General features: G+C 38.4%; 1 protein-coding gene across 1 annotated transcript in view; it reads left to right on the top strand.

The window, feature by feature from the left end:
• RYR2 (ryanodine receptor 2) overlaps positions 1-12,393 on the top strand; it is a 510,734-nt gene that overhangs the window by 77,983 nt on the left and 420,358 nt on the right. Inside the window, exon 5 of the mRNA XM_024761485.1 lies at positions 5,899-5,913. Coding sequence (XP_024617253.1) covers positions 5,899-5,913 — 15 coding nt within the window. The remainder of the gene's footprint in view (positions 1-5,898; positions 5,914-12,393) is intronic.

Genomic DNA, 12,393 nt, shown 5'->3' with positions numbered 1-12,393 from the left:
AGGGGGTGGGGAGTAGGGAGGAGTCTGCATCTCACTTCCCTCTGTCAGTTCCCACACACGCCTGCGCATTGCCTGCGGCTTCTGACCCTCTCAGGGTGTCCTGGCAAGGAGAAGAGGAAAGTTGGCAGGCAGGTCTTCTTTGATGAGCCTGTCATTCATGGGGCTGGTCAGGTGTTTTCAGCTGACTTTCTCTCTGGGTAGTTGGGCGGTGACCAGTGGAGATTCTGTCACCGGAAACCTCTGAGCTGGGGTTCTCTTGCTGCATCCATGTGCCCCATCCTCTAGCTGATGAGTGGTGATGACCTCCTCATCCCTGGTCTCTTGGTGGCATTGAAGACAGTCCCAGGCTGGCTCCATCTAGTGTGGCCCCCATTTGCTCTTGGCAGTGTGGTCACTTCCCAGTTGTAACGTTACTCTGCTGGGACACAGGTATCCCTGAAGCCACCCTCTCTAGGCTTGAGCTGAGGGCAAGCTCTGGGGAAACAGGACTCCAAGCCAACCAACACCTCTCTCTAAGAAACCATCTCTTTGCTCTCCAACCTCTCTGGATAGACTGGAGCTGGGGGCCAGCTTAGGGCAGCATTTGGCTTTTCAGCCACCTGCTTTGGTGTCCCTGTTTGGGTGGTATCCCAGTGTGGTTTGGAATATGAGAGTATTTGCTACTACTTTGTTCTGAAACAGGTGTCCTATTTTAAGACCCCGTTATATTTGCTTGTCTATAGAACACAGGTGACAACCCCAGATTGAGACTTTTAGAAGCCTTATAAAACTTAAATATATTAAAAATTAGACTTGCTTCTTTATAAATTTTCTCATAGCATCATTCTGGAAACTTCATCACACGTCAGTCAACCTCTCTCTCTCTCTCCCCCCTCCTCGTCCCTTCCTTTCACCCTCTAGCTGTTTTCCCATGTCTCTTTGAGCACCTTTGGGCATTTGTGTTTAATCAAGAGCTCATTGAGTAATCAGATGCTGCTCTTCATACTTCAAGAGGGAATAACATTTGTGAGTTCTGCATTAAAACGTGATGAATTGTTATTTCCATCTACTCCACCCTCAGCCCTCTAGCCCCCTAACCTCTAGCATTGGTTTCTAACATGGAGGCCCGGGATCACAGTCGTGGATGGAGCTGGGGACAATAAAGGGATGGAAAGCATTGTCATATTGTTGTATGTGAAGCATTGTCTGTAGACCAAATGATGTCTCATACATATTAAGAAATATGTTGATGCTGTTGGAATTATTAAAATACAAAATCCTTTCAAATGTTTCTAACTGAGAGTAGTTTTAATAATGCATTTTTTCGTGCAGCTACTATGATGTGAGGGTCTATGAAGTGCTCTCATGTTATCAAGATTCAATCATGTTTGAAATGGTTTTGAAAAAAATATACAGAATCTTCTATATCCTGATAAAGACAATTTTTTCTAGGTAGGTGGTGCTCTGAGTGTAGAGCAGGCTTTATAGGTCCTCAGGTCATTATGATCTATATACGCTCCGTAGAGATCAGTTTGTTGGTTTTTGATTGAGAGAAAGGTGGGAAAGGAAGAAAGCCCTCGGGCTTCCCTGGTGGCGCAGTGGTTGAGAGTCCGCCTGCCGATGCAGGGGACACGGGTTCGTGTCCCGGTCCGGGAAGATCCCACATGCCGTGGAGTGGCTGGGCCTGTGAGCCATGGCCGCTGAGCCTGCGCGTCCGGAGCCTGTGCTCCGCAACGGCAGAGGCCACAGCAGTGAGAGGCCCACATACTGCAAAAAAAAAAAAAAAAGAAAGCCCTCAGTAGCTTTTCTACTTCATATTTTAGGCATTCATGCAGCTCAGTGATTTATAAATGTGTCACAGAGATAAAAGATGAGGATTGATAGTAGCTTATCAGAATTGTTTATTTTCCTTTACTCTTCTAATGAAGAACTGGATAATTATATATCATATATATGTCAGACCCTTACACATGAGAGAAAAGACAGTCCATTTAGACACTTGTCTATAAAGAGTTGTTGATAGGTTGAAACAGACAGCAGTTGCTCCCAAATTATACTGAATTCTTATTAAAAAAATACCAGCATACACATATCACTAGCTGCCAGCGATGGTCATTAATATGAGTAATGCAAGAGCATTGCCACGGGCTGTATCATAATATGTATAATTGCTTTTTCATGGGCTAGAAGCGGAACCCTCTTTTAGACGCTTTCTGGGCCCACCATCAACATGTCTGTCAATCAGTGCAGTCTTGAGTATTTTCAGTGGGGAAGTCTTAGAAAGTTAAGCATTTACATAGGATATCTTCATCATAAGAGAAATTGTTGAGGTTTTTCACAAAGATATACCCACATATGCTATTAGATAGTATATATTGATATATGTTTGGAACTTGGAATTGTTAATCTTAAATTTCTTTTGCCCTCTAAAATTCTGGGGGAGCATGGTTAATTATAAAAAAGCCACCAACAAACCCAAGTCTTTAGTGGTGAAATATTTTTTCCTCTTCTCAACATAATGAAATTTACCACATGTATCCTCACTCACAGAGGAGAGAAGACCAGCTGGAGGATTATGGAGGATCCTAGTATCTTGATACAAGGAGAAAAAAGATGACAGAAGAGGCTTAAGTCTGATGGATATTTGGTGTGCAGAGTAGGACATTTCGCTGCCTCAGTGGAAACTTCATGTTAGGACTCCAGAGGCAAAATTCTGCCCTAGTCTCTTAGATTGTCCTATTTGATAATTCTTTTTTTTTTTTTTTGCGGTACGCAGACCTCTCACTGTTGTGGCCTCTTCCGTTGCGGAGCACAAGCTCCGGACGCACAGGCTCAGTGGCCGTGGCCCACGGGTGCAACCGTTCCACGGCATGTGGGATCTTCCCGGACCGGGTTACGAACCTGTGTCCCCTGCATCGGCAGGCGGACCCTCAACCACTGCGCCACCAGGGAAGCCCGATAATTCTTTTTTAGTAGCCCCAAAATGTTTATTTTGTTGCTTTGTTACTATTTCCTTATCTGTATAATTTTTAAGAAGACATTTCAGCAAAGGTTCTTTTAAAACTAAGAAAGGCCCATTTATAGAGGAATTAATTTTTGTAATCAGTTGTCATTTCACAAACCTGAAATAGCAGTGAAAAAACAAATCCAAGTTTGAACTGAAAGGCAAAATTATGGTAGAGGAAGTTTGTACATCACCTCAATTTCTGTTTCTTTCTTTGTACCAGTAACAGATGGAATATAATTATGCAGTCTCTTGATGTCTGATGTTTGATTACAATTTTCAGACTAAAGTATTGCTATTTGATTTGTTTTTCTACTCATAATTATTTGCATATGCTAAAAAAATCCCTTAGGGTTTTCAGATCTACTAGATCAAGTGACATATAGAGCAAAGACTTCTGCTTCTTTTTATCATCCATTAGACTCCCAGGGCCATCTTTGTTTGAGTTAGAACATAAGGATTGCTATTTCTCTTCCTGGTTTTCATGTTAGTCTAGCATAATGGGGGGGTGCTTATGTCCCCAGCTCTTGGTCACATTTGAAGCTTCATCTGAGTTGTCCATTCTGAAGTAATTAAACTAAAGTTGGGACACTGAATTACTGCCACTCGTAGTTTTGCCCTAAAGAACTAAAATTTCCCACTTTGTGTTTCTGTGTCAATTGATTATCATCCCCAAATTTCTTCTAAGACAGAAAGCACCATGCCTGGACTCTGTCTTTATAATTATCCGTCTCTGTATCTTGTCTAATGAAATTTTAGCTCTTAAATAATTGATTTCCGGGCTTCCCTGGTGGCGCAGTGGTTGAGAGTCCGCCTGACAATGCAGGGGACGCGGGTTCGTGCCCCGGTCCGGGAAGATCCCACATGCCGCGGAGCGGCTGGGCCCGTGAGCCATGGCCGCTGAGCCTGTGCGTCCGGAGCCTGTGCTCCGCAGCGGGAGAGGCCACAACAGTGAGAGGCCCGCGTACCGCAAAATAAATAAATAAAATAAAGAATTGATTTCCTTATTAAACTTATTGTAAGCATAAAAATGATAATGCTTTACACCTAACTTGAGGCTGTTTCAATATTTATCTTCATGCATGAGTTTCTTTTCTCTTTCTATCACATCATCAACTTGTAAAGGGTTTTAATTTTCATTCTTTTTCTGTTGATCTTTATCATACTTAAGCAGTGTTTACATTGAGATTAAAATAATATATTTTTCCTTTATATATTAATGTATTTTGACTTCTTCTTTGCCCTTGAATGATCCCTTTTGAATATCTTCTAATGTAATAAGTCAAGTAGATGGACCAATAGATGATTTGTACAAAAAGTTAATGTCAGTACTGCCACAGATAATCTTTCATGTTCCTGATTGTCTTGAAAATAATGCATGTCTGATACGTCTGCTCTTCTTTCTCGTTCTGTAGATGGCTGTCTTAGTCTTTGCTAATTTACAGCATTCATTTTATTTTATCCTGTGTACAGATCACTCTTGTCTGTGACTTGCGCATCCTGTATTCACACACAACTAAAAATTACGAAGAGCAGACCTCAGTAACTAGATGACTTTTTTTTCTGTTTTCTACAATTCTAAAGTAGTTCCACCTAGGTAGCTGACAAAATCAGGCTGAAGACATTTCTGAACGAAAAATCTCTAAAACCTAAATCAGTTAAAAACCCAAAAATCTCATGAAGAAAATATCTGTTATAAACCATTTTCTGTAGCAAAATTTTGGATTTTTGTTTTTCTTTGAATTAAGGTTTAAATGATTTTCCCTAATTCCTCAGTGATATCTGCATCACTGGTGATCACAGGTCAGCATGTGATTAGTCAGTATCAACATGGAGTAAAGTTCCTTGATATCATTTACCACGGATATTAGCTACAAAAATGTAACTACACAGCCTATGTTTTCTAAGCTGAGAATGAAACGGTTCTTGACAGTTTTTCCTTAACAGTATAATATTGAAAATGAAAAAAATCAGTCATAATAGAACTGCCATTTAGTAATATACATATATTACTATGTATGTATGTTTCAGGGAAACAAGTGTGGTATTTAACATCTATGTTAGAAAACTTTCCCTTGCTGTTTTCTTTAAGACTAATGTGGATGTGTGTATCTTTTCCTCTGTAGGACTTACATGCATCTGACAGCTAAATTTAGCCCTAAGTTTGGAAACATACTATCATTTTTCCTTCTTTGCTCTTTTTCATCTCTTTACCTCTCCCAGGAGTAAGAAGTCAAAGAAACTTTATGGGTCTAAAGAAAAAGGAAGGAATATATCGATATGTACATAGTATGTTTTGTAGAAGAAAAAAAGAGCTGTTATAATGTAAATCATGAGAAGTGGCCGAGTCAAGAGAAAAAGAGAAAAGTTTTGTGGTTTTTCTTTGAAATTCACATATCACAATGTGTAGTATCTAAAGAATTGCTTTTTGTCATTTTTGCATGAAATATGGGCAGCTTATCACAGCATATTAATTGATGGTCTACCGTACCTGTTTCTAATCCACTATTTTTACTTAAGTTAGTTGGGTTGCTGTTTATATTACTGCATTTTTATGCAACAGATGAGATGAAAAATTTTTTAAAGCATTGTCAGAATATAATTTTAGGATTATACCATTTTTTGGGTGCTTAAATATGCTGTAAATTGAATCACGCATTAAAGTCAAGTAGCATGTTTTCACAGAAAAGAAAGAACTAATGTAAAAGCATTCTAAAAAAGAGTTTGGCTTGCTACACCTTTTCTCTAGCATGTAGTTGATATTAAGTTTTGTTTTGACAACACAGTGAATGTTTTTTTGTTTATTGTTCATGTATCTCCATTTAGAACAGTGGAGTCTAAAAATAAGATATTTTAAAATGTCTTTGAAATAATGTATATTTAATATCTTCTCTCTTTTCCTTATGCCCCTACAGAAATTCATGATGAAGGTAAGGCATTGGATCATCTGCTGTATATGTAATACTTTGTATGTTTTGTGTTTGGTTACTCTTATTTAATTTTTGAATTCATGGCACTTTTCTTCACATTTTAAAGTTTTCAAAAATTAAATCAAAACTTTTAAACTTTTAAATTTCAGTAAATACATCCCATGTTTACGTTTATTGACACTTGACATCTTTGGATCATATTGTGACATACTAAGTCTTACTTAGCCAACGTTAGGAACTTCTCCCATTGAAACAGATTTTTTTTCTGTCGTTCTCCGTCTAGAATTTTCACTGTGGGAATTATATTGGCTGTTTTGTGTTCATGCACTGTTGCATGAATACAATAGCAAATTCATACACTGGAAAATTAGAAGAGGCACCAAGAAGCTCCTAGTGAACTACTTACTCCAGAAGATGTGAAAATAATTTGACTTCTTTTTATTCCTCAATCAAATTAGAAAAACAAAAAGGTTTTAAGAGAGACAAACTAAAAGAGAAGAGTAAAATCCATGGTCATGTCATTGAAGGACACATGTAGGGAAAAGAGAGGAACAGCAGAACGTCATTATTTGAGAGAAAAAGTAGAAATGTGTTGTTTCATTTTTATATACCTGCTACATTTCTCATGTAACATTCATGAAATTTAATTTTTATCCTAAAAGCTGAGGAAAATTGTGTAGAGAAATTGATTGTGTTCAGGTAATGAAGGATGAATATATTTAAAAATTTCAAAAGATATAAACTCCGAAAAGTGTGAAATCAAAATTCTGGATGTAGATTTAAAAGGTTGCTTAGAAGAAAAGGAAGCAAAGGATTCATTTTCTGTGGAGTTACATTCATATTTGACAAAACTCTGAACCAGGAGCGTTGTATTGACACATGGACCTATTCGTTAACATTAAGAATTTGACAGTTTAGATAGGGTGACAGAGCAGAACACTTACTTGAAGTCCCTATCAACAAGGACCCAAAACATTTTCCAAAATTTCAAATAATTCCAGCCATTATTTTTCAGTGGAAACTATTGTTATTACCTTGGGAAGCGAGGACATGAACTGCTCAATGAGGCAGATCACGAAACAAGGGATTTGGTTGGGAGAATGTTATCAACCGCAGAAAACAAGAATATGTTCTCTCTTTGCAAATATTAATAAATAATGAAGGGGACTTCCCTGGCGGTCCAGTGGTTAAGACTCTGCAGGGGGCACAGGTGGCACACGTTCGATCCCTGGTAGGGGAACTAAGATACTGCATGCCGTGCGACAAGGCTAAATAAATAAATAATGAAATTGGGTTTGATTTTTCAAAAATTAGCAGTTTTGCTTGCTAAATCTGCATTTACTGTACTCATTTTATCACCTCACTCCTATTGAAATCCTTTGTCTATGCCATTTCTATGATTCCTTGGAGAACAGTAAATGGCTTAGTTCCTGAAGCATGTACCTCAAGTTCTTTCATGAGAGCTGATTCATATAAAAATCAATGCAAATAGAAAAATTATGTCCATTTAGTTTAAACCAGGTGGTGTACCTGATGTAATTTAATTAAGCTCTGACTTCTTTTAACCGCAAGGCCAGAAACCCGATGACTTATTTTCATACCTGCGTTGGATCATCTGGAAAGGTTAGAATTTGACTAAGCGAGGGCCTATGCATTAAACTATAGTAATTTAAACCAATTACAAGGAAAAGGATGCTAAATTTTATGCAGCTTTTTCACTTTTCAGTCGTGACTTGCTTTGGTTTTCAGACCTGGACACACATCGTTAGAACCTCCTAGAACCAGCCAGATGCTTCCTTGTCGCAGGTGCTCATTTCTGCTGGTGGCACTGAGCAGTGATCAGTTAGTCCTGTCCTAGGCCTGGTCTGTTCCCTCTGCAGACCTTTGGTTAAGACACGCTCCCTCACAAGTTAGCCATCTAATGCCAAGTGGCTGTCTCGACAGTGGTCAGCTAGTTTGTCAAACATATTTATTTTGCACTGAAGCCAGATTTCTCATTAATTATTATAATCATCCTTTGAACCTGTTATATGATTCACTACTGAAGATGGCAGGGCTGTTTGCATGGCTCCTGCTGCCGGGGACCCCAGGTGGACCAGATGCCAGACCAGCAGTTCTGTGCTCCTCCTCTGTCTAGTGCTGTTCACATTTGCGTTGGAAAGTCACGTTCAGATGATGTGAAGGCTTACGCACAGAGATATTTTTTTTGTTTTTCTCCCTGAAACAACTCATTACCCGAGTATCACTCTTTGTATTTGAAGGTAAACCTAAAAGCTTCCCTGCTTAAATATCTGAGCACTATGAAAGAAGTTCTCCAAGGCAGATTCCTTTTTGTTGTTGTCTATCGTTTTAAACGTTGGTTGTGTAGCTTAGTATTACCTAAGCAGTAAACTCTTTTTAAGATTTCATTGTTTTTCTTCTGAAATGGCGTGTTATAATGATCAAGGGATATAGAAAAGTTCTCCTGTAGAGTCTGATTTATTTTTTATTTATTTATTTTTTTGCGGTATGCGGGCCTCTCACTGCTGTGGCCTCTCCCGTTGCGGAACACAGGCTCCGGACGCGCAGGCTCAGCAGCCATGGCTCACGGGCCCAGCCGCTCCGCGGCATGTGGGATCTTCCCGGACCGGGGCACGAACCCGTGTCCCCTGCATCGGCAGGTGGACTCTCAACCACTGAGCCACCAGGGAAGCCCTGATTTATTTAAAAAAAAAAACAAAACAAAAAACCTCTTGAATAATAAGGGCCTGGAGTTATGAGAAATGTCCTACATTGATTAGCATAGCATTTTTGTACAGAAAAAATGATTAGTAAAACAGAAAACCTTATAATATTTAGATGTTATACAGTTAATAAATTAAATGGTTTTAAATAGCAGTGACACTAAAGATGCATTAATAAGCAAATATGTGGTACAAACATATTTTATTAAACACAGAGGAGGAAAAACACCCCAAATAACAGAAACACATAGCCAGTAATGTTTATGCATGTTTAAACCTCTCGAGTTGATCTCAGTCATTACTGTTCTGGTTTTATGTACTATGCTTTTCTGCTGTTGTATTTTAAGCTTGTAACAGTGGTACCTCAAAGGTAGCTACAATGATCCAATTCTCACCTCCCCACAGAGGAGGATAACAGATTAATAAATGATACCTTATGACTGCATCTTATTCTGAATAAATGTAAACGTAGAAGTATTTCCATCAGAGCTTCTGCTTACAATATGGGTACCCTGATTGCACATTTTGGGCCAAGATGCTGGAAAGCTCAAGGCATAGGAATACCTAATAATACCAAGTTGGTATTAAAATAATCTGTGGAAAAATTGAAGTGTGGTTTGTTTAGAATACGTACAGCTTTGTTGCTTAGATTTTGTTTGAACGTACTCTGAACTTTTTTTATCCACTTACAGTTCACCAGTTCAACTTTTTTACACTATCGTTTAATATTAGCCCTGTCAGTCATCTCAGGGGTCCTGGGACCAAACCTACGCACGGAACTGAAAAAACTTTTTAAACTGATATTTTCAGCAAGTCCAATTTTACCCTTTATTAAATGATTCTTGGCTCTCTGACACCAGAAATATTTAGAGGGAGGAGTTTGGAAATGGTAGTTGTTACCTTGGGTTGGTGGTGTTTTTCCCTGAAAGAACAACAGCCCCTTAGCGTAAACCCCCTTCACCTATGGGAGACTACAGCAGTCTAGCAGAAGCCAACTTCAGGATCTGCAGAGGGGCCATAGAGGGCTGTTCACAGCTCACCAACCATACCACAGGCCCAGCCAATCACAGGGGAGAGCTGGGGTGTGAGGGACAGACCGTTGCATTTTCAGAAACAGGTAGGGCCCAAGTCACACTCGGAAATGTATGTCAAGGACATGTAAGTTCCAGGTAATACTTTTACTAAAAAGACCTGATAATCTGACATGTAGTTGGAGGTGGTAAGAAATGCAGGGAGAATTAGTTCTTAAACTTCTGTTTTCTTTGCTGTTAGTGTGCAAGTCTTTGGTAGGGAAACGCATGGGTTCAGTTTATAATTGTTGAATGAATGAATAATTAGAGAAAACTCTCATTTTGAAGGCAGAGGAAAGCAAGCTGTGAGCCTATTATGCCTAATACCCTTGACATCAGATAGTGTACCTCTCAGATACAGTATTTGAAGATACCCGATAAATATCTTTTGAATGAATAGAAAAAAGTGTTTCTTTTGTGTAATGTTTACTGGAGAATCAGTAGGACTAAAGTATAGGTGACATGAATGTGAACACAAGGTTTGTTACATAAAATTTAACTTTCTACTTTTTCTCTTAACTGGTGCAATGGAAAGCACCGCTTACTTTGCCTGTGTTTTAGAGTCCAAGGAACAGTGAACATGTTAACTTCAGAAAGCACCAAGGTATTTTTCCAAAGTGCGATTTTGAGGGGTGGGCTCGCCTTGAACTTGTTGGTCCATTAGCTTGATTGATTCTATCTAGTTGGTCCTGGCTGGATTCCCAAAGGTTATGATGGTTATAGCACTGTGAGCTTGTAAGGTTCTGGTTTGGGTGGCCGGAGGAGAAATGGACCCCTTGTTCCAGAGTACTGAATTACTACTGCTTGTGATGTTATTAGCCAGCAGTGATGAACTTTTTCTCATTGAAATTGCCCTGGGGGATTCCAGTCCACTTTGAGGCAGCATGCTGTAGAGTCTTGAAGGAATAACCCTGGAGGTGGCTAAGCCAGTGTAACCGGTACTTTAACAGGTGTAACCATCCTCTTAGAGTACCGGTAGTTCCCTACATCACAGGAAGTCCATAAATATTTGTTCACTTAAATTAAAGCAAGGACCAGGCCAAATTTAACAAGAAAATTGATATGATTGATTGACCAAATCAGAAAGCACAAATAAAGAACCAAGGTACGTCTTTGGATGCATCCCACAAACACAATTCTTTTGATAAATGTTTGTTGAATAAGTTATCCAGCCTGCCCAAGAGTGGAAATTATACATTTTATTTGTCCTGAATCAGAGCCAATCACAATAGTATTATTTAAAATGACAAGTTAGAGGAAAAGGACTGCAGACCATGTGACAGAAATTATATTCACTTGTGTTAACAGTGCTCTCTTAATTAACAAAGTTAATTTAGTGTGGATTATTTGCATACTTTTACAGGAATTGTATTAAAACTAAATTTGTGACATAAATTAACATTTGAGTAGTGAGGAAATCTGTAGTGTTAAATCCATAATAGACAACTGTGTAAAATCTCTATATATAAAATCTTTGAAAGAAAATTCAGATACTAAAATATCTCCTCTTAACCAATTTGAACATTTATGTATATATGTACATATGAACACATGAAATGCACAGGCAAAGCTTTACAGAAAAAACAGCACTCTGGTTAAATCTAAAGCTTGTTCTTCATCTAAAAACATCTTGTTTTGGTTGGTATGACTGTCTAGTGTCATTAAAGTTCAGCTGGATCTTGTAGCTTTGGAACTTATATCTGGTAGGGAATGGTAAGCTCCTACCAAACTAGTCCAAATCAGACAAGGTAAATAAGTTGTTCTTGGCCACAGTAGATCAAATATATTATAGAAAATAAAAGTACTCTCTAAACAGGGCCTCATTCTTAGGAGGAATATAATTTTGCAGAGTAGATTTTTCCCTTTTTCACTCTGGAGGTGAAAAAGTAACTTTCCTTTTTTGTAAAGCAGTTTTTTCTCATAATTTTAGTACCTTTTAATACCTATTTTTAAACGGTTTGGAAGTCTTTTAAGCATAACATGTAAAGTTATTTTAAGAAATTATGTGGAACAATAGGAAGGGGATATATTTTTAGTAAAAAAGGTATAATAAATCAAGACCAAAAGACAACCCTCAGAATGGGAGAAAACATTTGCAAATGAAGCAACTGACAAAGGATTAATCTCCAAAATTTACAAGCAGCTCATGCAGCTCAATAACAAAAAAACAAACAACCCCATCCAAAAATGGGCAGAAGACCTAAACAGACATTTCTCCAAAGAAGATATACAGAATGCCAACAAACACATGAAAGAATGCTCAACATCATTAATCATTAGAGAAATGCAAATCAAAACTACAATGAGATATCATCTCACACCAGTCAGAATGGCCATCATCAAAAAATCTAGAAACAATAAATGCTGGAGAGGGTGTGGAGAAAAGGGGACACTCTTGCACTGCTGGTGGGAATGTGAATTGGTTCAGCCACTATGGAGAACAGTATGGAGGTTCCTTAAAAAACTACAAATAGAATTACCATATGACCCAGCAATCCCACTTCTGGGCATATACCCTGAGAAAACCAAAATTCAAAAAGAGTCATGTACCAAAATGTTCATTGCAGCTCTATTTACAATAGCCCGGAGATGGAAAGAACCTAAGCGCCCATCATCGGACGAATGGATAAAGAAGATGTGGCACATATACACAATGGAATATTACTCAGCCTTAAAAAGAAATGAAA

The sequence above is a fragment of the Neophocaena asiaeorientalis genome, unplaced genomic scaffold, assembly GCF_003031525.2.
Source record: "Neophocaena asiaeorientalis asiaeorientalis breed wild unplaced genomic scaffold, Neophocaena_asiaeorientalis_V1.1 scaffold166, whole genome shotgun sequence".
Classification (NCBI taxonomy): Eukaryota; Metazoa; Chordata; class Mammalia; order Artiodactyla; family Phocoenidae; genus Neophocaena; species Neophocaena asiaeorientalis.
The sequence above is the reverse complement of the archived record's forward strand: the minus strand, read 5'-3'. Positions and strand labels throughout refer to the sequence as shown.